We start from the raw sequence: 27,993 nt of genomic DNA on the forward strand, positions 1-27,993 counted from the left end.
GGGTAAAGAACCAATTATCATATTTTTACTGGCAAATGAGGTTCCCATAGTGTAGATGCTTGCCCCGAGCTCTCATACTCTGATGGTGCATTGTCTTTGAGTTGTGCACCTTTTGGCGTCATCTGGTCCAACCCATGTGAGACTAGGCTCTAAGGAAAGCTGTCTCGGGTGTGGACCAATCAACTTCAAGGACAGTGCACATTATCAGAGTTATGTTCTTTTGTTTGTATTATGACTGCAGGTATTGCGGTCTATGCAAACATGACTCCTTGTAAAAAAGGTGTCAGTTTTGTTGCCAGATAGAAGGGTAAAGAACCAATTATCATATTTTTACTGGCAAATGAGGTTCCCATAGTGAATAAATAGTGTTGCTCCCAAGATAACGTCTACGACTCAGTTGGACTCACTACAAGTGTATCACAAAGCGATTTAAGCTCATTATCCTTGCTGATCTTGTCAAGAAGCATAAACCATCACAGCAAACTCCGCTTATCCTCGCAGCAGAATCGGATTTTGGCTAGCCATCGAATAAAGATGGTCACTGCGTCGCATGATTTCCGGTGCGCTTCTGCGGCCGTCTGGAACGCCCTTCTGATATTAGGAAGCCACTGGAGCTGTGCACTTTTATATTATCTAGATTGAAAACTAATTTCTTTATAACTGCTTTTATTGTTAAGTTTGTTGTCCTTCCCCTGCACCTCTGATTAGCATGGTTGACTACGTATGGTGCAAAAGAAGTTAAACATAATACAATAATGGTTTAAATGATCTTCGCTATCGTAGTTCTACACAGAATGCAATGCATCAGAAATATGATATTACTTTATTTTTAATATGAGTACAACTTTTTTGTTTGTGTAAGGGTTGTCTGTTAGTCAAGAGCTACTACTTTGTAACAATCAATATTCCTATTTAAAACTGTTCATCAGAAAAATGTTAGAACGCAATTCTCATCAGGCCCCATGGTGTTAAGGGCAGTCTCAAAATTCTTATTATCCAAGCTCTCTCTCTCTACATGCCCCGAAGAAGGGCCACCGGCCCCTAAACGTTGCCTATTTTATATTTCTTATATCAAGGCCGCAGTGTTATTGATGAACGTGTTGAGTGTTTTTGTTATTTGTGCTTGTGCACTACTTTCACAGAATAATCTGCTCATGTAAACATTGAGGCGACCTACATCTCATGTTCACAGGCCTGAGCCAGTGGTGGAAATTCCACATTCCTGTGACAGAAGCAAGTCTCTCCCTAGGGCAACCACTGTTGACTTGGTAACAGAGTGGCACTCATTTCATGGCGGCGTATTGGGGAGGCATTCATCCAGCTGTGGATAAATCGTGGCTGATGATGCTGATTCTTGGCTCACAATAAGACACTAGCAGCTTTGCCAATGCTTAGATTAAGACTGTTGTTCGGGCTAAGTGTCGGGGCTCTTACTTGCACTCAGGATATGGTGGAGAGTAGGGTTAAGTTGCAGTGAGGAGTTAGGGGTCTGGTTAGGGTTGGGAGTTTGGGGTCTGGTCGCAGTTAGGAGTTTGGGGTCTGGGTTAGGAGTTATTGGTCTAGTTACGGTTAGGCTTAAGGTGTGATTATGGTTATAGGTCTGGTTAGGGTTAGTATTAGGGTCTGTTTAGTGTAAGACGTCTGGTTATGGGAAGGAGTGGGGGGGGGGGTTACCAGCTGCGCAGCTTGTAGGCCTCGGGGATGTCGGGGTTGACCACCATGAGGCTGGAGCTGATGAGCGAGAGGGAGCGGCCTCCAAAGTCGGAGAGGCGCACGCCCTTCATGGCCAGCACGGGCTGATTAGCGCCGTTAAACGTCTCCGCCTGCACCAGCGACACACCGCACGGGATGGGGGGGGCGTTGGGAATTTAAGAAAATCGTACCAAGTCATCTCAACTGCCACACTGGTAGATGGGAGTCCAACCGGCGCCATCTGGAGGCCAATTCGTCTGCTCAGCGTTAACCCAGTGGCAGCTCCCCACTTTCCAAATTCAAAGAAAGTGCTCTTCTTGTTATTTTGGTTGCCGACATCTGCTCTAGACATTTCTATATTTGCCACAAACCAGTTTTTACTGGTTTACCGGTAACACAAAGCAACGGATTTCAACGACCCTATCGATACCCAGAATAAAAACGACGACGATGACACTCACCTCGTTGCCCCACAGGGTCACGTTGACCGTCTTGCAGCTGGCGTCGACGACCTGGATGTTGCGCTTGCTGACCTCGCGGTTGGTCGATTTGATGGTGATCTTGGTGGGGTCCTCGAAGCTCGTGCACACGCCCAGCACGTCTACGCGCATGAGCCCAAAAGTCACGCAAATTACACAACGTTCCCCCCCACCTTTCCCCACCTCCCTGCCGCATAAGCGGATATCGAAGAATGAGTTCTGATATCTTTTAGAGTGGCTCTCTTATCCACACACTGGGAGGCAGCACTTACCCACCCACTCAGCTAAACAGTAATATGAATATGCTTTGATTATTTCGGTAAAGTCACATCGGTAGTAGAAAAAAAAAATAGATCACGACGTTTCGATCGCCACACAAGCAATCGACTTCCGGTGGGAGTGAGAAACAGGCTGCTGAAACAAGTCCTTATTTCCGAGACCAAGGTACTCTGCAAACCTTCGGGCTACCATTAAAGATTTGTCCATGAAGCCATTCAGATATATAAACACAGACACAATTTCAACCGAGAAGATGGGTACGAAGTGAGCAATCATTGGAAGGACGTTATTAACTAGGTAAAGCTTGAACTGGTTGTTGATGTCTCCATCCTACCTGCTATTGTCAGCAGTTTTTTCCGACTCTCCGAGTTACATTACCAAGTTAAATGTCTTTACTTCAACGGGCTAAATGTGTCACTAACAAAGCCAACGTTGCCCCCTTTCCCTTGATGTGGTGATGGCTCTCGTTTTTTAGCAGACTATAACTGGCTGTGATGTTGTTGTGTGTCACTTTGTGTGTGTCTCTGTGTGTGGGTGTGTCTCTGTGTCTCTCTAGGTGTGTGTCTCTATGTGTCTCTCTCTGTCTGTGTGTCTCCCGCTGCGCTATATCCCCCTAGTGGCTGATATACCGTCAATACACATTGACATGCTAATCTCTCACAATACAATGGCCACCTCCTCAGCACAAGCTCCAGCCGCCACCCTCTTGCCCGATGCGGCACCCCCCCTCTCAGCTCTCTATATATGAGGACTTGTTTCAGCAGCCTGTTTCTCACTCCCACCTGAAGACAGTTGCTTGTGGCGCTCGAAAAGTCGTGATCTATTTTTTTTTTCTACCTACGTGACTTTACCGAACGAACCAAAGTATGGATTTCTGCAGTCACGAAAGCTTCAAATCACGATTGAGTAATATTAATTTGATCAACAGAGTTTTCATTCGCAAGAGCTGAATTTATGCATGGGTGTTTTGTCTCGTAATGTACAAGATTAGCCGATGGGGCGGCTGTCAACATAAAATGCGATTGCAGAGTTGCGAAAAAAAAAATGTTGCTTCTGGTTTGGGTCTCCAAATATTGGGCAGAAAGAAACACTTCTGAGAGGGGGAAAAAAGAATTGATAACACAAATCAAATTGCGGGACAATTCACAGAATCGGAGCGGGTGGTACGTCAAACGACCCCCTTCTCTCACGTCCACCCTCTCTCTCTCTCTCTCTCCGCATCGCTCACCCAGGATGGAGTCCTTGTTGCGGTCCTGGAGGGACGCGATGGGCTGGAAGTCAAACTGCACCATGGGCAGCTCAGGGGCATCGGGGCACGGCACCACAGTGGTGTCATTATTGAACGTCATCTCGTAGTCGTTCTTGATGGACGTGTACTGTTTGTTGGCTGTTTTCAGCGACCCCCGCGAGATGTAGTAAACCTGTACGGGACAAACGCGGACGCGTTAAAACGACGACGACGAACGGTGGGGGCAGGGCGGGGGGTTTGTAGGTTGACCACCGGAGCCTTGGCACCGTGGGTGTCGTACCTGGTTGACCTGGATGATCGGGAAGAATTTGTCGCACTGCTCCTTGAAGGCAGTGGCTCTGATCTCTCCCTGCGGGTGGAACGCAGCAAACGCAACGCAGTCAACTCCCGATCACACAGGGTGACGGGGGTGAGAACGGCATCGAAGAGAAGAGAAATCAGCACAAAAACAACCATGTCACGTGGTGGGTGGTTCTGCGGCTGTTTGCAAAGTTGACTTGGTGAGAGCTCAACAGACAAGGACGAGTCCATTTGCCAAAATGACCCCAGGGGGTCATCATGATGACAAAGGCAATCAACATAAAAACTAAGTGGAGCAAATGAAGCAGAACAGAAATCGGAGCAAAAACAACTGCACTACAAAAGAAAGTGTGCAAATGGCACAAAAACGTAACCAAAGTTAAATAAAATAATTTCAAAAGAATTTCGGCTCCAACTCACACTCTCATCCGTCAGGTCCATGGAGAACAGCTTCCCCTCCCCGCGCGAGTTGTTCCAAGTGCGGATACTCTGCTTGTTGGTGACGCGCGCACGGATCGTCCACCTAGGGGCATCAAGGTGGCGAGATGTTAACTACCTCGCCTGGTATGCAGGAGGTCGTGGGGTTCCATCCCGATCCTGACGCCTGCTGTGTATTTGGAGTTTGTATGTCCACTAGGGCTCCATGGTCGCGTCTATTTTTCTCCAGGTCCTCCGGTTTTTCCCTCCTTATTTAGAATTCACGTGCGTTTAGAGTATTTGGCTGCTATAAATTTCTACGTGATAAGCCACTTCGTTGAGCTATAATTTATGATAACTGGTCGCTTTTGAAAAAAAGTTATATAGCTCAGTGGGTCTTAACTGATCAAATAATACTTCATTGTTTAGCTTATAACTTCAGTGGGCCGATGCGCACATCTCCTTCATGAATGGAAAATTAAAGTCACAAGCTACAGTAGTGCGATTGTGGCCATCTAATCCTAACTATGGACCCGTGCATGAAACCACTTAGTCTGCGCTCCTTAAACGGAAGAGGAACAGCAAAACTACACAAATGCTCTCTCCTCTCTCTCTCCTGGAGCCCTCTCGTCATGGCCTGCAGACCCTGATGTCGGTTATCTATCTAGCTCCTGAACACATTGCTGCAATACACAGGAATGGAATAGACGAACACACAATTAACACGTTTCGTACAGCAAACAGCTGGATTGCCAATGTTCACGTTGAGGCCAAGGAGTGAGCCAGTGGATGGCTTCAACAGGCCGATGGAATGCTGCGAGTGAATGATCAAGGCGGGCATTCCTAAACTGGGTGGCAATTATTTATATAATTAGAATTTTTTTAACCGGAAAAGGTACGCCGTTGTTGTGCGAGCCGACCGATGACGCACTTGTTCTGGTAAGGGTTGAGGCTGGAGATGGGCACCGCACGGACGGCCGAGCCGCCAGGAGTTGTGGGCGGAGCGGAGTGGTACGCGGAGGAGCCGACGCTCGCTGCCTTAACCATAGGTCCCCCCCCGCCACCACCAAAACCACCACCGCCACCACCAAAGCCACCACCGCCACCACCGCCTCCAAGGTACCCTCCTCCACCTCCCGCGCCTGCCCCACCATTTGCCGCCACCGTCGGGTTACCTGTGGGACACACAAACAAACAACGATCACCGGTATATCCTGAGCAGACTGTTTGGGGAAACATGTTGTTGTTAGCGAGCGCCTATTAAGGGCAGGCACGAGGCATGTGACAGTTCCCACAAGGCTGTATGCTTTTTGGCATTATTTCATCTATAGCAACGGTGAGACAAGGCAATACAAAGGAAGCGGTCTCTGGTGAAGGCCAATCAGTTTCAAAAACAGTGCATACATTATCATCAAAGCATATTTGTTTTAATGTTTAACCACGGACTTCATGCCTATTTATTTAGTGATTGAACATTATAAAATCTTCTGTATTATTGCCAGAGGATAAAGCCTTTTCTTTTTGAGCAGCTGAGATCTGCTGCTGCTCCGAGGTTGTGGGGAGCGGTGGCGCAGTTGTTAGCACGCAGCGCTACAAACCCGGCGACCGAGTTCAATTCCCGCTCACGGCCAACACCAGTGACGATTATCTGAACTGGTCCTAGGCATCCCCTAGGTCGGCTCAGCATCAAATGAGTACCTGGTGTGGTGTGTAAAAAAACATCGCCACTGGGGAGACAAAGGCGCCGGGGCGTGGTGCTGGCCACCTAGCCCCTCGCGCACTGCCGCAAAGTCTGCAAGCAATGGCGGAGCCAGGATTTCTAGGTAGGGGGGGGGGCAAACCCTCCAGCAAAGAAAAATTATAGTTGTTAGTAAGTAAGGACTTGTCCCTTGCTTTTTATTCGATGCGTGCGGCGATGGTGCAGCCATTGATTGAGGGTCAAATTCGAACCGTGTGTGATCAGCATCGCGCTCGCTGAAGGTGAATGCCTTCAGGGAAGTCATGTACTGTATACGCAACTGCGCACAATTCTGTGAGTTACTTATAACCGCTTTGCCGTTACTTATTGCCAATTATAGACTCAGACTATTGTCCTATCATCTCATAGAGTCCCTGGCACATAATAATATGCTACACAGTGGTAGTGGGGGTCCAAAATGCCGATTTATTACTAATAAATCCCATTGATCCGATCGAAATTAGGGATTTTGATCGGATCATTGGGGGGGCACGTGCCACCCCCGCCCCCCGCCCCCACTGGCTCCGTCAGTGTCTGCAAGGCTATACGGCAGAATCTTTGTCTTTGATCTTGTGGCTACACGGGCCCGACTGGACAAGTGCGCTTACCACGCTTTCCAGAACGTGGGCCCCGTCGCAAGGCGCGATGCCCGACCGAACAAACTCTAAAACAACAGAGCCCTCGAGACATGAATTTAACCAACACAGCGCGATGACGAGACGGCACTGTTGCGAATTACTGATTCTTTAAGCACGATTTAGCACTTCGTAAATGACCACTGAGACTAAACTATGAACAATGATCATTTTTACCATGTAAGGCCCACTGAGCTATATAGCTTTTTTTCAGAAGCAACTTGGCCACAAATGACAGCTCATCGAAGTGGCTCGGCATGTAGAAATTTATAGCGGCCAAATACTGTAAACGCATGTTTCTAAATGTGGAGAAAAAAGAGACACCGCCAACTCCTAATATACACCAGGCATCAGGGTCGGGATGGAACCAATGACCTCCTGCATACCAGACGGGAGAGTTAACATCTCGCCACCGCGGGACCGTCTTTGTATTATGAACAGTACAAAGGCAAAGCTCTCCTGCGTAAGCCTCTGACAGACTGCCTGGGTATGTGACGTGGTTATCAAGCGCCCATTAAAGGCTGGTACGGTCCAAGAGACGGGCTCCTTCACTGCGACTATTGCGCTTATTTCGTCACGCAAACTCAAGCTGTGCAGTAAGCATCGCTCACAGGAGGATTACACATTACATTTCACAGTGACTTCATGCAGAACGAGGCCAGTTTCCAAATTCCCTGGGACGCTGCTTATAACTAAAATGTACAGAGGGCACTACTGATCGCCCCTACTAGTTAAGTCAGCCCATCATAATCTGCTTTTTGTGTTTTGTTTGTTGTCCTTCTCCTGCACCTCCGATTAGCCTGGTTGGCTATGTACGGTGCGACAGAAGTTCAACATACATACATCATTGCCATCTTTCTCGAGGGGTGATAAATTAAGGACCGCTTTTCATTTGCCACTATGATTTTACAGTTGTAAATCTACAAGAGGAATGTAACCTTTTCTACCATCGTTTGTAACTATTGCCATCATTTTTTTCTACATTATGGTGTTGGATTGTCCAAGTTATTGTACCAGTGAGTCTATATATGAGTGAGTATGTATGAGGAAGTCTGGATATTAGTGAGTCTGTGTACAAGTGAGTCGGAGTATGAGTGAGTCTGAGCACTAGTGAGTAGGCAATTAAATGTTATTTCTGGGACACTATTTTTTCCAGGGGTGTCCTTAACTCCGCGACTGGGGTAGCAATCAATCCGAAATCAGTGCTACTCCACGATGTCGAAACGCAGCGAGGACGACTGCACTGAGAACGCTCGTACGCACCATAGTGCATCGTGTACAGCTCGTCGAGATGAGTCGATTGCCGCATCGCCGACCATCAACAGACAAAAACTGACTGCATCACGGACATGATGCGAGAGCTGGGGTACTATGGTACCCCGGGGTACCACCATAAGGTTCATGTGTACGAATCTGTATATGTATGAGTGTGTATGATCGAGTCTGTGTACAAATGAGGTTCAATTGTTTATTTTATCTACGTAACTGCCTCTGTAATGTTCCACCCAACGCCAACCCCAACTTGGGCTGGACACCTGTGAACAAAACCTTCACAGCTCATCGACCTCTCCCAGCCGCAACCAACTCTGTGTCTACAATCAATAGAAAGTCAAACTTGGGCAGAGGTAAACCGACAGACTGCTCCCGGTCACGGCAACGTGCAAAGTCACCATCACCAGTGGCACGAGGCTGCGGGGAGTGCGGATTTCTGCGTCACCTTGCTGCGCCTTGCCGCCTCCGTCCGTGTAGGGCTGGGCGTTCCCGATCTTCCCGCCCACCTCCTCGGCCGACATCACGACGTCCATCTCCATAACGACGACCACTCTCCTGCGGGGGAATCGCGGTGGCAACACCACCGGCGACGACGTCAAGAAGCGTCCCACCCACCCCTTGCACCACGCTCTTGATGGTCGCCCCCCCCCTACGCGAGTAGGGAAGTGGAGCCCAGTGACCTTTTGCCAGTCCCTATCCCGATGCAGTTCTAAAACGGGTATATTAATACATGTGTAGTGTATGTCGACTGAGGTGCACACACACCGTTGTAGGAGGCAACGCGTTTATTAGACAATTCACTGTACACCGGGTTCTGTTGCTAAGTGTGGCTAACTTGGTCTAGGCTGCTCACGATGTGCGCGCCTGTTAACTCTCTTGATCCCCGAACGATCCCCGAATCCCCCACGCGCTCCCCCTTAATCCATTGGCCCCGGCCCCGCACATTGCTCTATCAAGGACGGCGCCCCCACTTCCGGCCACGTGTCCTTAACTCCTCCAATCAAGACACCGCTTCAGGTCACGTGCCCTTGACTCCTCCAGAGAGGAAGCAAGTCAGTCTGGTAGTCAACATGGGTGGGCAGAATCCTCACTGTACGTAGCAACTGGTTAGCACGGTTGGCTACGTACGGTGAAAAAGAAGTTCAACATACATACACATGCACGGTAGTTTTGTGTCAAACTAAGACCCATATCTATCACACAGAGTCCCTGCCATAAAACATCTGGCAGTTCACCAGCATTGGTTCAAAGAAGCCGGACTGCTTGCGAGAACCGAATGTCGAAACCGGTCCAGAGTTTGCTTGTTTTCAATCAATGTTGCAGACATTATACATTCTCAGAAGGCCATGCAGCTGATAGAATTACTCTTTGGTTATTTCGGTAAAGTCACGTAGAAATAATTTATTTTATTTTATACATAATAGAATTACGACGTTTCGATTGCAACACAAGCAACCGTCATCATGTAGAACTAAATTTGAGAGAGAGACAAAACACAGAGACGGACACACACAGACGCACAAGCAGAGAGAGACAACAGACACACAGAGAGACACACAACATAGACACATTCATTTCATTTATTTCTACGTGACTTTACCGAAAGAACAAAAGAGTAATTCCTGCAGTCACGAAAGCTTGAAATCAAGTTTCAGCTGATAGAATGTTTAAAAAAGTTTTTTGTTTTGTTCACACTGGAATAATCGTCACCAGTTATCGTGACTCCGCGTTACAGATGGGACAGACACGGACCGGTTGGCACTGACACACACAAACCCTCGTCTTTTTGGAAAGCGTCGAAAGAGGTCACGGGGTCGTCATCGTGGCGCACGCAGTCGAGTGAGCGAGTGAGCAAGCGGCCACTCGCCTGCCATCCTTCATGTCGTTGAGGATGAACTTGTTCAGTCGGCACAGCGTGTGGGTCTTCACCTTGCCCTGCACCACCAGCGGGTTCAGCTGTGTCGCCAACATGACGGCTGTAGTCAGGCACAAAAAGCGGGGGGGGGGGGGGGGGTACCGTGGTTGAGATGCAGCACAACTCACAACACAGGGGTATGTATGTATGTATGGTCAAACAACCCCCCATGAACAGCACAGCGTGGGCATGCCCTCCAAGCTGTGGATTGACACAGAGCTGTGCACGTGTACATTTCCTTGACGGAGAATGTTGTTGTCGGTGGGTGTGTGTTATGGGCCTGCCGTGGTGCTGGCCACCCACCCTCCTCGTATGCTGTGCCGGCCTTCATAGGTGCTACTCGCTAACAGCACTTGCCCCAACAGTCTGTTCAGACTATGCGGGGGATATTTGTGTTTGTTTTGTGATGGGTGTGTGGTGGGCGGTGCATGACGGACGTGTGTGTGATGGGTGTGTGAGAGTGATGTCTGTGATGGGTGTGTGAGAGTGACATCTGTGATGGGTGTGTACTGGCTGTGTGCGTGATGGGTGTGTGATGGGTGTATGTGTGATGGCCGTGCGCGATGGGTGTGTGAGAGTGATGTCTGTGATGGGTGTGTACTGGCTGTGTGCGTGATGGGTGTGTTATGGGTGTTTGTGTGACGGCCGTGCGTGATGGGTGTGTGCAAGTGATGTGTGCAACGTCTGTGATGGATGTGTTTGATATGTGTCATGTGTATGATGGGTGTGTGTCATATGTGTGAAGGGTGTGTGCTGGCTGTGTGCGTGACGGTCGTGCGTGATGTGTGTACTCTTTGACGTGGTTACGCACACGAGTGGGAGTGGACCCCGTCGCTGATGAGCACGCGATAGCGCTCAACAGTGTTGCCCTGCGTGTTGGGCACCGGCTTGAGAGCCTGCAACCCACATCGCCACAGCAGTCACGCAGTAGCGTCATCGGTCATGCTCAATCCACTGCTGAAAGAAGGCCTTCCCCAAGCCTTCGTCACCTCTCACCTTCACATGAGTCGATCTGGTCACGGAATGCACTCCAACAATGTTAATGCCTTGTGTGTGTTATGTTTCAATAATATGCAGTTCACTGTGCGTGGATTTTGAACGTGGAGTAAGCAAATTTAATTAACATCGGTTATTACATTTTGTGTGCAAGAATCTGTTTTCTAATTCGTGTATATCCTGCAAAGCAGATTTATTTCGCTGGAGCGTCGGACAATGATTGCTACGCCCAAAAAAAACGTGGCATGGCTGGTGACGGTTCGATCTCCCAGAGATTTAATAAACGGTCACAATCCAGGCTTGCGATCCGGGGTCGCAATCTGGGGTCACGATCCAACTCAAGAATCGATTAACGACTTTGTTTTATCATCTCTTTTGTATTGTTTTATTTGTATTGCTTCTGTGAACAGTTTAGTTCGAGCAATTGCAACATGAGCACAGATTTCATCTAAATTGTGATTGTAATTATTACTGACTTTTATCGAAGCGTGATCTCCATTCTATCTATACTTCAAGTGTAGTCATTGTCACTAATTATTCTAGGATTTTTCTATTTCAATCGGATTCCATCTAAACACCCAAACTTTGCCCATTGCGGGAATTACATTCCTGAACATAGCAGTAATCGGAAATTCCGTGATCTGCAAACTCAAAGGCAGATGGGGAAAAATGTGGTTTGGGTCACGGTTCATAATACGACACCCACCCCTACTTTTGTTTTATGTTACGCTACATTACCCCAAATATGAAACAGTATTTTTTATGTCAAATATTATTAATATTTCTATTGTGTTAAATATAACTCGTACATCATTTTTATGAAGCATACAGGGCATCTCGTGTCAACCGTGGATGGTCAAACCACACAGGGGCGCAATCGGGGATCTATATATCTCTATTTGGCGCGAAAGTTCAAATCTGTGATGGGAAAATTGAGTGTTCTGTGAGTGTAAGTATTACTATTACTGGCTTTCATGGAAGTTAATTCTTCATTCGTTGTATACTGCGAGTATAGTTGTAATTATTATTGGCTTTTACTGCATTTTAAATGGATTTTATCTTTACTTCTGAGTAGTTTTTTAATGTACGACACTTTGGGATATTTCAATAAGAAAGGCACTTTATATAATGAAGATTTTTAAAAACAAATATCTAAATTATTTTCAGTGCTCGGTGCGATGCATATTCAGTATCAGCAGGATTCCCAAAATTCCACAACTGACAGGAAATTCACAAAAAATGTATTTCTGGATCTCTTGCGGAAGTGGAGAATTCCTCCTGTGATCCGCCACACACATCGGTGCTCGTTTTCCTTTGCGAATTATGGCATGAATCTGCGCAATGGTGCTCCGTGGATTTCAGGATTTGCTACGCGATCTCCAATCACCACAGTTTTTATTACACTTTCATTGAACTTGCCGTGTGTCTGTTTATATTCTTTGGAATCTTTGACGCTTAATATCTTCGGATCTACAAAGCCTAACAAGCTGAAATTGTAAACGCAGACGCACATCGCGTGACAATTCAAGGTTTCATTTAAAAAAACGGTCCAGGTTCCGCCGATCCTGTGCTATTCGGGTTTTTTACTTAATTTAAATCAATAATCCTCGTTCCTTTTACCCCCCCTTTTTGAAATCTCGAATGGTCGCCCCCAGCTACGATGGCAGTCGCCTCGTCCTATCAGAGCGGCTGTTGGGGAGCCTCTGACCCAATGAAAGGAGCGCTTACATCGCCACTCGTCATGGCGCCGTAGCGGCCGCTGTTGTACCCTCTTAATGCGAGACCACCAATTACAATAATTACTATTCTTGACTTAAAGCTTTCGTGACTGCAGGAATTCATATTCTTTGGGTCTTTCGGTAAAGTCACGTAGATAGGTTCAAAGAAAATAATAATTTCTTGTTCTCTGTTATTTTCTCTGAATCCTATCTACGTGACTTTAGCGAAAGACCCAAAGAATATTACTACTATTGCTAAAACAATTATATAGTTTAAATCGTAATAGTATTATCGTTTGCTTGGTAATATGCTGAAGGTGAGCGAGCAGGTGAGAGCCGTGAACAGGTTTTACAATGAAATGCCGGAATGTTCTCCATATTTTTTTTAACATTTCTAATTATAATTGTTGATATAAATGATTTAAAATAAAGTGCTAAATCTGTGCACGTTGAATACGGTCTCGCGATAGGCACTGTTGTCCATATGCGTGCATTGATATAGCGTTGCAGTGTGTCTTACCGTCTTTTATACTGTACGGTACTTAATGATCACAAATACTACAATTAAATGCATTATACGTATCGTGTTGTTCTAAATTTAATTTCATGACTTTGCAATCGGCATGACCGTTATTCTAATTGTAATAGCCGTGATGTGTGCTGTCAACCTTTCATTACGTAAGCTGTTGTTATATAGCAATGCCCATGCTTTCATTTATTGTATGGACAAGGGTTGACAGGCAAAAGCCATCATTGCCATCTCTACAGAGTCATAACAAAAATGTAGGTAAAATGCAAGCTTTTCAATGCCCACACTTTTATTTTGACCCCATAATTAATCACATTTGATGTGCACAAAACAAGTGGGGTGGCCTTCACAAAGAAAATTGAACATATCGAAAGGACGCCACCCACTTTTATTCAGCACATCAAATGTGATTGATTCTGGGGTCAAAATAATGTATTTTGCGAGTGCAAATAAAAGCGTGTCCATTGAAAATCTTGCTTTTTACCAAAATGTTTTGGAGTCCTGCTGTCGTAGGAGTGTAACATGCAGCTGCTGTTGTGTATCATCTGTTTGGCACTCACCAGAACCTGCACCACCGGCCTAATGGGGTTTTTCCCTTCCACGATTTGCTGGAAAAAAAAAACGCAAAGAAATGCACACAACGCAATCCAACCGTGACCACACAATTACATTAGCATCGTTGCAAATATAAAGTTCCCCCGTTTTAGCCTTAACAGACTGTTAGGGCAAGTGCTGTTCGTGAGCACCTATAAGAGAAACACGAGGTGGGTGGCCAGCATTTTACTGGGCCTAGTGGCGATGTTTAGACATCGCACCAAGCACTCATTTGAAGCAGCGTCGATCTAGGGGAGGCCCAGAGTAGGTTCAGATATTCGTCACCAATGTTGGCCATGAGTGGGAATCAAACTCATGTCACCAGCTCCGTCGTGCAGCGAGGTAGCCACCACACTACCGCTACACACACACACAACAGACCTCCACCCAAGTGGTACAGCTATTGAAGTTTGTGCAGGCAGTAAAATTGCACCAAACCCAGGTGCCAGGCGAAGAGAAGGAAGAAGATGGGGGGGGGGGAACTGGACACTCTATTAGTCTATTGGGTGCAACGAGCCAATGGTGGAAATTTCACACTCTCATGGCAGGAGAGTAGTCTATTCATTGGGAGTATTTCAGGCTGTAGTGCTGCACCAGGGCACGTTGATAATGGAGTGTGGTTGGCATGCGTGGTTGTATCGTGTTTTTTTTACTTACACCGATTTTTTTGCAGTGTATATTGTTGGCAAGGGCAGAACAGGAGTGTTGCAAACTGCCCTGTGACCTCAGCCATACGAGTTCGATTCCCGGCCACGTCTAACATCAGTGGCGAGTAGATACCTGAAACTGCTCTACCTCAGGGCGCTTCCCTCTAAACCCCAACCCGAAATGACCAGCGTGGTGAAGTATGGTCATATGATGATAATGGCGCCAATTTAACTCGAGATCACTCTACCAACTCGCGCGAAGTATGGTCAAAGATCCCCGTATAGCCTTTAACATACTGTTGGGCAAGTGCTGTTAGCGAGTAGTAGCACCTATGAAGGTCGGCAAGGTACACAATGGGAGTGGCCAGCACCACGCCCGACCGCCTTTGTCTCCCCAGTGGCGATGTTTACACAACCCCACCAGGTCCTCATTTGAGGCTGAGTGGACCTACGGGATAATCGTCACTGGTGTTGTTGGCCGCGAGCGGGAATCGAACTCGGGTGGCGGGGTTCGTAGCGCTAACCGACTTCACTACCGCTCCCCTTCCCCCCCGAAACGACTTGGCGAGGCTCTCTCATCCAGCAGTGGATCGCGTTCGGGGAATTTAACAATACGCGCCACAGGCCACGCGGCCTGCACAGGGCCTCGTTTGTTCGCTCAACTCCGCCTCAACACCCCGAACAATCAGCAACAGCGTCGATCTGCGCAATACGTTATCGCTCTTGTCGTAAGGCCGATGATTACAATTGGCGCAAAAATGTTTCCGTTGTTTTTAATTAGCGGCGTGAACACATTAAAGGGTTTCGCGGGTTCGTTTTCGCGCCTTCGCTGGGCCGCGATGCTGAAACGTCACTCGGGGTTCTCCCCTCCCCCCCTCTCTCATCCAGCAGTGGATCGACACACAGGGATGTGACAGGGATGTGCAGAATAGGGATGTGCAGCATGCCGCGGTCTGTACATCTCTCTCCACTGCTGGATGAAGGCCCACAGTCATAGATACAAACACTGGGTTCTGTTTAACCATTCTATACACTGTACTGTTTGTGTAACTTTACGCTCAGTTTTAGACGAATAATCATTTACGGACCTCTGTAAATCCACTGCTGGATGAAGGCTTCCCCAAGCAATGTCGGTCATGGATGGGGGGGGGGGTGTGTTTAACCATACTTCATCGCACTGTCAGTACGGATTGATAATGGGAGAGGGTGCAGTACCGGTTCAGATAATAATCGCTGGATTTGTGCGTGTTAGAATGTACTAATGTGTAAGTTACGTATGATAAATTCGCACGTGATGTGTACTTAGCATGTGATTTGGGACCTAATCAGCCGGAATGAGCCCGATCCCAACAGATTAGAGAGAAGCTCAGCAGTTGTGTGCCTGTTTCAGTGCTTGGAAGCTGCGGCCGGCTGCTTGCTACGGGGGGCTACGCGGTGCAGCAGTCGAGGGAGCAGTACAGCGAAGTTAATTGTCGGACTGTACTTCTATGCTCCAGTCTATGCTCCCACAAAGCAAGCACAGGGAACCAACCACACGAACGGGGGTAGGACTCTGATCCAGCCGCAGACTGACAAAGGTGATGTGTATAGATATGTACACGTGTGTGCAGTGTATTGTGCATTAATATATGTTAACATGTGGATTTAACATTGTAGTCGTGCTTTTTTTTTACTGGCGTATTAGTGCGTGTGCTAGAACAGCAGTCTACACGCGTGTACAAGTGTTTACATATGCGTACACGTTGTAGCACGTGTCGCAGCAGTAATTGTATAGTCGTGCCGTCGAGGCCGAAGCCGTTTTTGCCACCCATATTGATATCAATACAACTCGTCACGGTGCTATGAAAAAGATCCACTGCCCGAAACGTCACCTTTAATATTTATTTTGCCTGTTTAAGGCAGTAATCGACCGACGCGTTGAGTATTTATCATTTACAACTTTACTTTCGATATTGTACAATTGTGCTTTTGCACATCTTGCCACCGTAGTGCGTCAACCGAGCAGCGGTGCCAGTGATAGCAGCCGAAGAGCCTCTCCCCCCCTCCCTCCCCAGTCTCACCGCCACGGCCCCGTCCGTGATCCCGAACTTCGTGTAGCCGCCGTGGCCGATCATTGTTCACTTTGTTGCACCAACGTCTCCGTCGAACGCCTCTGCTGCGACCCCCCCTCCTCGTCGTCTCCTCTGTCCCGCAGCTTATTACTCCTCCACTCTTTTTGTTGAACGCGAAACTCCGCGAACCGACGACCGCTTTCCCGCCACCAGACGCCACCAGACACCTCCCGCCAAATCCCCGCGCCACGTGACAGGTGACGTAGGTTCCCCGGCAATCAACCAATCGCCGCGCGGCATCACGCTGCGTCGTCCACACCCCCCGCCCCCAAGTCTGGTATCATTCATTACCCGCCCACTCGGGCGCACGTTGACCAATGCGAGAGTTAGATGGGCCGTGACGTCACGCGCATGTGTTAAACGCGCCGCCATTTTACCTAGGGGAGATAAAAACGTGTTGCGATTGTGTCGTCATAACGTATTCAAGGATATTTGTGATGGAAACAAGGGCCGATGCCCGAAACGTCGCCAGTTATTCATTGTTTTACATAGATATTTTAACGGCATTGTTATTGACTAATGGGGTGTTTGTTTATTTTGTGCGCCACTGCTATCGCAGAATCGGCATCAACGTTATTTGTATGAAGGGATGGATTGCGTCCGAGAGGACATCCATCGAAAAGACGGAGCGATTAAATAGTCCCGTGTGCTGGTGCTGAGTGGATTATTAATATCGCAGGATCTGGAGAGGTAGCGGCTTGGAGAGGAAGTGGACTGAACGGGCTGATGATGAATATTGAATTCAATGTGTGATTTAAACAAATATATAAAAATGTATGAAATCATGGGCATACAACACAGTATGATATCGTATATAGACTGTCGTATGTGATACACTGTACGTTAAATTTTCTAGAAGGGCTAGAGAGCTGAAATGTAAAAATATAGCCCGGTCAATGATGATCAGATCAATCGGGAAGTCCGGACGTTATGATTTGTGTGCTTCAGCAATAGGGGCACACATTCGTTGTGACGTCTTGCGCGTCATATCTGGTGACGTCATCGCGTTTGAACCAGCAACCGCTCTGAGTTGTCATATCAATGTACTAATAAACTCCTTAAAAATACTTTTTTTTAAACCAACGGTTTTATTTTAAAGTGCACTAAAAAGTAAAAAATAATTGATTTTCAGCCGTCACCAGCTGATCAGAATATTTTTGGACATTTTAACTAAAAGATAAAACCGTGGGGCGCTCCTTTAATATTTTTTATGCATAATGAGCTGCTTTAGAATGTTTTAGTTTGATAAAAGTTTATTTGTGTGATACAATGTATGTCTAAATTATTTTAAATCAGTAGTAGTAGAAGGGAAAATGTTGATAATGATGTAATTTAAGTTTGCCATGAAGTGTAGAACATTTACAAATGTTTTGAGTATAACGCAGTGGGCTCGCACGATATTGTTTTTTTCCGAGACCAACGTACTCTGCAAACTTTCGGGCTACCATCAAATGAAGCCATCCAGATATAAAAACACAGACACAATTTCAACCGAGAAGATGGGCACAAACTGAGCAATCATTGGAAGGACGTTATTAACCAGTTTAGGTCATAACTGGCTGTGATGTTCCCTTCCTACCTGCCTATGTTATATTCGACATTCACGAACACAACCACAGTTCTCGTTTTCCTCCATGTGGCGGTGGCTCTTGCCGAGCTCTCTCCGATTTTACATTTACATGCAAATTTCTCACATTGACATGCTAATCTCTCACAATACAATGCCCACCCCCACAGCTTCGTCATCGTGGGTATGGCTCAGCTCTCCGATCTTACATTTACTTGCAGATTTCATCTCTAGCCCCGCCCATTTACCCTTGGGCTACACCCATCCCAAACCTTTATAACATCCTGCCTTAGCAGCTGTCCCGCCATATATTTTTCCAGCCTGAGCAACTCTCCCGCTATATTTATTTCAGCTGATAACGATTGCTTGTGTTGCGATCGAAACGTCCTGATATTGTTATTTTTATTATTTTTTCTATCTACGTGGCTTTACCGAAAGACGCAAAGAATATGAATTCCTGCAGTCACGAAAGCTTTAAGTCAAGCGATGTATAGCTCGTCAGATTCCTCTACGATAAATACATATTCTGATTCCGATGTTGTTTTTGAGATACTGCATTGGTGGTGGTGCACAGCATAAATAACACATATTTAACACTTTCGTCAATAACGCCCCAAAAAGGAAAAATATTCGACGTTTCAGACAATGGCTCTTTTTCATTGTTGTTCAACCACCACATTGTTGGCCAAACACACTTGTCTGCTTCCTCCCTCGCACTGCTCGACTTTGGAATCCCCTTATATAACTTTTCTCGATTCAAGAAGCATGTTGAGTCTTAATCTGTTACAAATGTTTTTGCGCTGTTTATTGCTGGCCGTTTTGCACCTTTGCTCGGGAACATGTGTGGAATAAAAGGCGGGCTCGTCCATGACTGCGATTTGACACAGAGAGGACCACCTATTGGTCAGATCGCGTGTGTGCTGGGTGGGCGTATATCTGAAATGGTCCTGGACCTCCCCAAGATGGGCAACCATAAATAGGTGCCTGGTGCGATGTGTGAACATCGACACTGGGGGGACGAAGAAGGTCGGACATGGTGCCACCCACGACATCACTCGTTCGCACTCACAGCACTTGTCCCAATCGTGTCACTAAAAGGTGTGCGGGAAGTCCTTAAACTATTTCCTTGTAAGCTCTCGTAATCTTTCAGGGGTAAATGAGTATCGCGGCTTCCCGTCCACTCTATGTATATGCATAGCTTTGTTCAGTCCATTGCTGGATGAGGACCTCCCCACGTCGCGCACATGCCGGATAATTGGGGCAGTTCAGTTGAATACTATGTTTATTATTTCACGGTTGCTCAGCATAGGTCCCAAACGCCAAGCGTCCAGCAACAGACTGCATTATTGAAGGTAGGATAGATAAGTCCACACTCTTTTTTTTACTAGAGCAAAGTTATGATAAATAGGGAAAAGAGTAGATGGGAGCGAATTATAAAGTAGAGGAATGTGAGGGAAGAATCCAAAAGGGAAGCGGTGTGACCTGCGGTGATGGGTACAGATGAGACGAAACAAATCAGCCTGGTTTACTGAGTCCTGAACATTGGTGGAGGAATTCATGAGCGAAGTTGGATCGAAACGGTAATCATGGTAGCGATAGAAGAGTCATCAGGAGGCTACTGATCGTCTGTGAGCGAGTGATTGGAGTAAATCGGTGAGTGCAGTTTCATAAATCACACCGACTGCTGCTTTACTCTGAATTCTAACAGGAGCAGTGAGGTAAGAACTGGGTGTCCAACCCCAGATATGACAGCAGCAGGATTTCAACTTCGGCCGAATTTGTGCTTTGCATAGCAGCAATAATTGTTCTGAGTTAAGCCGGTTTTAAAACGGAAAAATAAAACGAAACTTCTTTGATACATCTTTAGTCGGATTCGTATAATTATAGCCATTTCATAGCAGGTCTGATAAACGCGTTGTTCCAAGGAGACGAATGGATTCACTATGGCTGAGAATAACTTTGTTTAATATGAAGGGATGAACTTATGGCATGTCCTGCCTTACGTGGTGTGATCATTGACTGGGTTTGAGATGAACGTGACCGGGCTGGTGTCACCTCATTGCTAAATTGTTTGAAAGTCAGTGGTGATTTATAGTAAAGTTCGGGAAAAAATGTGCACAGCATTGCTGGAGGAACGCCAAGAGGTAACGGTGTGAAGGCAGACGCGACGAGGCAGGGGTTTTCATTAAAACTTGTAACGTTTATATAAGCCAAGTATTTACACTTTAAAAGTGTGAAAGATAAAACAGTAAACGGCAATTGTACACATACATAGAAAAAAGTTACTTCACAAACATGCGCCGTATACGAGACTTGACTTTTCCCTCCGGGTCCGCCCGCAAGTTAAAGGCGACTGTACGCGTTTTATGTTCTTAATTATTACTATACTGTACTCTTTTCTTACAAAAAAAAAGTTTTAATGTTCATTTTTTTCCATTATTTTCTCTTCCTGTTTTGAAACTCGCTAGACACCTTCATAGCAAAACTACATGAACGGCACGCGTTGTATGCACGATAATAATTAGCACGTCCTGACATCACAGATACAACGTCCGTGTGCACCACTCGCTGACATCACCTCTCGCTCGCTCATTCGTCCATTGCGCACGCGTTTTGCACGAGGGTTGCCGCGATATATATTTTAAAAAATCCCCATGATAGTGAATAATAGTAAAAAAATACAATTTAGTCGCTCCTTTGCCAATCCACTGGTTGGAAGGATGATCTTAGTTATTTAACGCTTATTATGGAAATCCTCACGCAGTTCTCAACTCTTTTTCAGAAGCTCCTTCTAGTTTTCGTGGTAAGGACACGAAGTGGCTGCGTCATCCCAATCGAGTAATTTGCGGGTAATTTTTCAGCAATGGGATGAATGGCCATGTTGATTTTTAGTTATTGGATGGAAAACCCATGCAGAACAGATGGGAGAACTTACGAACTCCAGTCAGGAATCCGAACCCAGGCGTTTCTTGCTGCGAGGCAAAAAGTGTTACCACCGTGCCACCACCCTGCCGCCAAACACGATCTGTCGATAATGGTGGTTGTTCAACTGCACTTCTGCGCAAGTTATTCGCGGTTGTGCTGTAGCCTGTACGGCTCTCCAATATTGTACGGTGTTGTTCGACATGACCGAACAGCACGTGGATCGAAACATTGCAATTGCCGAACATGTAGTATGACCCCAAAGCAAAAAGATTTGCAAGACCATACTTCACCACGATGGGCAGTGCGAGTTAGTAAGCTTTAGGCTGGACGGTTCAGATATCACTCGCCACTGATGCTAGCCGTGGCTGGAAATCAAATTCGGGTCGTCACATTCTTAACTACGGTGTTATTCCATTTCCACAATACAACGCGGAATGCCATGATTTTTTTGTAATTGAGGTTATATTGTTGCAGTCTTCGCAGTATTCGCTGAACGTTGAGCCAACGCTGATCCAGCGATCCAACCACATGCCAACGTTGGCATGCTTACTCGGCTGCTTTTGAGCTTTGCCGAACGGTTCAGATTACTAAAGTTCTTCAACTGGACTTCACTCAACATACGCCTGCCATGTCTTCTCATCATTGCAACGTTGTAATCTATAACACTCCTATAACGTACACGCCGTCAGGTGCACAAGAAATAACTGCACCAAACTACGGCAATAGTCTACGTTGACTTGAAGTTGTCCGTGCAGGAAACAACCACGTTCATTGGGACATTGCTATTTATTTAAAACTGTAATTACTGTGTTTGTGATTTCACAACTATTCTTCTCGGAGAATGAGATATAAAAAAAGTAACCAGGGATATTTAGGTAAACCGAGAGATAGATTATCCTGGACAATCGCCAGATCGCGACCACCCTAGCGTGCAGGACCACCCACGTACGCAACGCGACATAGTGCGTGTGCACACATATACATAGGTAAGTTACGGTGAACTCTTGCTACTACATCGTTGGTGACGGTCACGACAATAAGTTAAACCTCTTGATAAATCCACTTCTGGATGACGAGACTCCTGCCCCCATACCGTGTGCGGTTCGTAGAGGATGGTGCGGTTTGTTTGACCATACTTCACCACGCCAGCCGATCAGTGCGCATTGATGATGTAAGATAATTTTAAAAGGGTAAACGTTGACAACAACAAAACAGGAATTCAATGAACTCGTCAACGTCGAGACCTGCTGTTCACAAACTTCAGTTATTCCCTTTAACGAGACAGATTTGAATTAAACGTTATAAAATAGGTCAAAGTGCCTCCATGATTACGGCATTAATTCGTGCTCGTCTCAATCAGAGGACCTGAGCCAAAAAGTGGTACTAATTGTATCGACCTCGGAGGAATGATGGGCTAAGTCAATCCCCAGTTGGGATTTGACCTTGAACACAAGACCTTCCCCCGTTTGTTCGAACTGGTAACTTAATCTGTATATGTATTGCATACGCACTAAACACTCTATAAAGTGCATAGACTCTCCTGTGTATTAATACGCATACACACACACGTATATAAACGCGTGCAGCACGTATGTTGGCATGTGTACACGTGTGTGTATTGCGGGGGGGGGGGGCTGGCTTAAAAATCGTTCGATCGCAGCAGAAATCCCACTCAAAGTTGTGTATTCAAAATGCATCATCTACTTCTGAACGGAAAAAGCCAGCCACAGATGGTGGTGATCAGGGCTTAATTTCAGCCGGTGATGTCGAGGGCTCAGATCCAGATATTAGGGGGAGGGGGGGGGGTCTCCGGGGGGGGGGGGGGGGTTTGGGGGCCATGAGAAATTAAGCCCTGATGCTGATGATCATAATAACAACGAATGTGGTCATAATACTACAATCCACACGCCACATATGATTGTACGTGTACAAAACACGTCCTGTATGTACACATGTACATATGTACAACACATACGCCAGTAGTGCACACGGCAAGGCGCACGCACACACACGCGAGCGACACTGGGACAACCACTGCACGACGCGACGCTTCTGCTGGGAGTCTTTCCACGACCATCGTTTTAAAAAACCCTTAATAATAGCAATAGCTTTAACAACAAAAAACCACACAAACAACAAGAGCACATAATACGTATAAAATGGTGCAACCACGACAACGTAGTAATTATCATCACTATTATTTAAAAAATAATAATATAACATTAAACAAAGTAAGAGAAGACAATCTCATATGCCAGACCCTTTGGGTCCATTAATTCACCACGTGGCCACAATACAGAAATGAAATGACACACGAAAGTGTAAAGGAGCTGCGAGGTCTTTGGCCCGAAAAATAGGGCGTCTCAAACTCCAACCCACGACGACCCGCACCGCTCCCGTTTACTTTCCATATTCACGGAAACGAATTTTGCACCGCCAACGGCGAATAATTGTAAACACGGAAAGCCGGACTGTGGTTGGGACCAGACCGGCGAGGGCTGGAGTTTGGGAGGCCCTCCACTCACAGCTCCCCCCATCGTCCCTTTTGCATTGTCTCTTGAGCTGCGGCTGCTGTGCGTGCGTTCTGCTACTGGGGGTGAGGAGGCTTCAGTCTCAAGTACGCGGTGACTACAGGTGGCTTAGTAACGTAAAACAATGTCACAGGTTAACACTGTCATCTGGCAGCGCGAGCTGACGGGCGATGTTCATATCCGCATCTGGTTGCATATAAAAACACTAAACGGAGTTTGAGTGATGTGTTAGCAGAGAGAACATTGTTCAGGTGGGAAAACAGGAAATCGGGAGTATAGCGGAAATGTAGCCATTTCCCTGCACCAATTAAAAGCTGGAAAAAGCGTGTGCGACCAAAAGTATCAACTGGGGTGATTAAGTGTTTATTCCCCACTGTCAAATGTCCTCCAAAAAGTGCCTGCATGTGAAAATAATCTCCGAGTCGGCATTCCTTCCCCACTGGTGGCCCAGAATCAGTTGTGCAAACTCTATGAGGTGGAGGGGGTGGATCAATTGCTCTACAACACAATCGATGCCGACTTCCCATAAAATGTTACTCATTTTACAGACATCGGAGGAATGATGGGGCTGATTGAACGCCATAACCGAGGATTGATGTTGGGCGAGCTCAGAGAATGTCACCTTTGCGGGTGGTAAAAGTGGGTGGAGTGGGGGGGGTATTCGCAAAGTGTCCACGAAATACCGGGCTAGTAAGTATCGGTTTTCTTAAACGAATCCCGATTGTTTCCACGGCGACAAAAAAATGTAGCCTATTTTACAAGCCTGTGTTATTTATATTGCTTTTCACGTTATACAAAAACATGAAAAGGAAATATTAAAGCGAGGTCAAAACACCACTTAAACCACCGCAAATCGCAAGTCAAAACTGCAGGAGTTACCGCACGGCGCGTTATTTGAACCGGGATCACACCGGCGCGCGAGGTTTCTGCGCCGCACGGAGATGTGGATAACAAAGACAGAATTGCTTTGTATGCTCTTCATTTTTGTTTAACAATTGCAATATTCATTCCCACCCCCCCAACCCCCTCCTCAAAACTCCATTACGCGCGCAACGGCAGGATGCAAGCGCCAACGTTATTTCGAGGACACGCGTGCAGGTAAATAATCGGTCGTACGCAACCAGAAACGCGACGCTTTAACAAAAACCTCACCGAAACGATATGGAAAGAGATTGTGAGCGTTTAAAAAAAGTGAGTTCCATGAAAAGGAGCCAGACCGTGCACATCTCTTTCGTGATCTTGTAAACCGATCCTGGCCACGCGGTTGGCAGATCGTGTGTGCGAGACACCCAACTATTGGGGTGGGCCACTGGGGTACCAGCAGAAGGCAGTACAGCAGGTGGGTTGACCTATTCGAATAGCTGCGATTGAGCACCTCGTTATCCCCACTCTGGTGTCTTCCCAAGCGCAGACAGAGAAAACTAAACTATATTTATCTTACCAGGTAAGGCCCACCGAGCCATATAGCTCTTTTTTTGGGAAGAGACATGACCACAAATGACAGCTCAACGAAGTGGGTCATCATGTGAAAATGTATAGCAGCCAAATATTCTAAATGCATGTTTCTAAATGTGGAGGGAACACCCAGAGGACCCGGAGAAAAATCCACGCGACCACGAGGAGACCTGCAAACTCCAAATATACAGGCGTCAGGGTCAGATAGAATCAACGACCTCCCGTGGCACAACATCCGACAAAACATGCATCTCTAGAAAAATCTTGACCGTCAGTTGAGGCATCCTTGCTATTATTAAAATATGCACATTGCAATAAATGAGCAGCTTTGGGCCTGGTGTAAAGATTAAAATGGGGCCCCTTGTCCAATTATTCCCCTCTTCATAGCCCGGGTGCCTGGACCTCGGTGCAATTGTATCGCCTGCACACTCGACAGCTACACCACTGACGGTGTTACCGTGATGTGAGATATTGAATTAACCACGTCAGTCGCCAAGGCCAATTCAGAACTCTTGCTTGGGATGTTTGCCGTAGTTGTTTTCAAATGACTGGTAATAGTTGCATTTTAGACCGTAAAATAAATACGTTCCACTCCTATGTCAACCCACTATTGGATAAAGGCCTACCCACGATCACTAGGTCATGATTATTTGGCCTTACTTCCCCAAGCTGGCCAGTGTGGATTGGTGGGGGGGGCTTGGACCGGTTCAGATATTACTCGCCACTGATATTAGCCCTAAACGCACTGCACCACCCCAGTTTTATTTGTGACAAGAATCCTAAAGTGCGACAAAAACTCAAGCGCTCAGTAGATTATTGTAAACCTACTTGCTGTACTATCTCATGCAAACACCACCTCATTGCTCATTTAGAAGGGTATCTCGTCTCTGGAGCCGGTTCACTATTCCAATCACTGCATGATTTACCAATCCCACCTCCGATTCTCAATGAACGTACCGTGCACGGGTCGTCGTTTGAATTCTTAGAAGTTTGTCAATGTTATGTCCACCATCTCTCGTCTGATACGAAACTCGTCTCATCGGATGCATACACCTCATCTAATCCAATACATTACCCTCATCTCATCTCGAGAAACCGGATCCAATTCAATACAGAATAATCTCGTACATAAACCTCATGTCATCCAATACACAACTCTCACCTCCAACATACTACAGTACATCCACATCTGTCACATATACACCCTGACCAACTAACCGCACGCACCCAGTGCAGTATTTTGTGCCCGTCATTTTGTAAAGATTTCTACAAATCCGGCCTATCCATCTACACCTCAGTCCCCAGCAAGACGGTCATGTGAAGTTGGACTGGACACGTGTCATGCAATAAAAACTCTCTCATTGCATCTGATACAGAACACTGTCTGATAAAAGAAAAAGCTGTCTTGACACATCCCTCATCTCATTCGGTTGACCCTCATAGCATCCAACCCGTATCTCATCTCAAATACAACCCTCATCTCATCCGACACGGAGCACTCGTTCTCATCCGAAGGATCCCTCGGCTTTTGCGAGATGATACCGAGCGCGCACGCACACACACACACACGAGCACGCCAGCAGCCCCAGTGACAATGCTAGCACCCAGACGGCAGCTTCATCAAGTATTAAAATAAAATAAAAATAAATGTCTTTAATACATTATAAAAACGAAACTCAGGACGCGTAAATAATAGCGCGGGTGCGTGCTTTGTTATTGTTGTCATAAAGAAACAGCTTCCTGCGACGGGAGGCTGAGAGTGGGGCGGGGGAAAGAGGTCAAGGGTAAAGAGAGAGGTCAAGGATGAAGAGGGAGGTCAAAGGTGAGGGTCAGACGGCAGTGAAAGTTTTTGTACTCAACTTCCCCCTCCCCGGAAGGCAAAAGTACAGTTGGTATATAAAAAAAATGTTTCATCACAAAACTCAAATACAATCATCAATGCACAGCACAGGAAAGACAAAAATACATTAGCTGGTATCTTCTGCCTACTCGGCGCTAATAACATACAGGCTCGTCGACGATACTAGAAATGTAAAAAGTCGTATTATCATTATTACAATATTACTGAAGACAATAATAACGGTACAAAGGCGTACAAACAACTTTACTAACGTATGTGCCTATATATACGTGTGTGCGTGTGCGCGTGCGCGTGCTACTCGTACGCAGCCAGGTGCTTCTGACGTCCGCAGCGCCGTCCCCTCTTTCTATAAATCCTCGGCACAGGACGTGCGAAAGTGCCCTCCTCCTCTCCTGCGCGCCTGCACAGTGGCCCAGCGCGTCGCTCGGTCGATCACACAAACGGCATCATGATTCAATACAAAACGCCACCAAAACAAAATAAAAAATGTAATGGGGGGGGGGGAACTTGCGCGCTCAGGGAACAGAGAAGGACCTCGACACGGACGGCTGCTTGTCCAAGCCGCCGCCAAGCGTCCTGTGCTGCGCACCCGCACTTCCACACTGCGCTGCGCCGGCGGTCGCTGTCGTCACGGCGGCCGTGCCGTCAGTCGACCGCGCGTCAAGCCGCGCGGTCGACTCGGAGGCGACAAGAGGAGCGAACTCGGCCACGCTGAACACGAAGCGCAGGCAGCCCAGCTGCACGTCGCTGCCGTGCCTCAGCAGCGCTGTCCCCTCCCAGCCGGCGAGTGCCGGACGGCCGGCGCTCGATGGGCCGCGTTGGCCGGCGCTTGATGGGCAGCGTTGGACGACGCCGTCGCCACCGCCACAGGGGTGAGGATGCGCGAGCCGGGGAGAGCAGCCACAAGGATTGGCGGCAGAAGGACGCAAGTCGTCGGCGCTCATGACGCCCAGGTCAGCGGCCTCACTCGTGCGGATCTCGGATGTTGGCTTCTTGTTGTTGCCTGCCGTGGAGAAGTTGCGTGATCGGAAAATGAAGCGATGGGGCGATATGGCGATGGAATGACGGGGTGATGGGATGACG

The 27,993-nt window shown here is 46.9% G+C and overlaps 2 protein-coding genes across 2 annotated transcripts in view; both read right to left on the reverse strand.

Moving 5' to 3' along the window:
- The window catches only part of RPA1 (replication protein A1), a 31,725-nt gene extending 14,926 nt beyond the window's left edge, over window positions 1-16,799 (reverse strand). Inside the window, exons 1-11 of the mRNA XM_078873538.1 lie at window positions 16,521-16,799; window positions 13,780-13,827; window positions 10,788-10,872; window positions 9,929-10,037; window positions 8,507-8,616; window positions 5,348-5,591; window positions 4,420-4,522; window positions 3,980-4,048; window positions 3,679-3,871; window positions 2,154-2,293; window positions 1,675-1,823 (exon numbers count right to left, since the gene is read on the reverse strand). Of these exons, the coding sequence (XP_078729664.1) occupies window positions 1,675-1,823; window positions 2,154-2,293; window positions 3,679-3,871; window positions 3,980-4,048; window positions 4,420-4,522; window positions 5,348-5,591; window positions 8,507-8,616; window positions 9,929-10,037; window positions 10,788-10,872; window positions 13,780-13,827; window positions 16,521-16,574 (1,304 nt within the window). The 5' untranslated portion in view covers window positions 16,575-16,799. The remainder of the gene's footprint in view (window positions 1-1,674; window positions 1,824-2,153; window positions 2,294-3,678; window positions 3,872-3,979; window positions 4,049-4,419; window positions 4,523-5,347; window positions 5,592-8,506; window positions 8,617-9,928; window positions 10,038-10,787; window positions 10,873-13,779; window positions 13,828-16,520) is intronic.
- Window positions 16,800-20,319: 3,520 nt separating this feature from the next.
- The window catches only part of PHF12 (PHD finger protein 12), a 33,225-nt gene continuing 25,551 nt past the window's right edge, over window positions 20,320-27,993 (reverse strand). The window contains exon 14 of the mRNA XM_078873540.1: window positions 20,320-27,913. Within this exon, the coding sequence (XP_078729666.1) occupies window positions 27,426-27,913 (488 nt within the window). The 3' untranslated portion in view covers window positions 20,320-27,425. The remainder of the gene's footprint in view (window positions 27,914-27,993) is intronic.

This window comes from Lampetra fluviatilis, chromosome 37, assembly GCF_964198595.1.
Source record: "Lampetra fluviatilis chromosome 37, kcLamFluv1.1, whole genome shotgun sequence".
Classification (NCBI taxonomy): Eukaryota; Metazoa; Chordata; class Hyperoartia; order Petromyzontiformes; family Petromyzontidae; genus Lampetra; species Lampetra fluviatilis.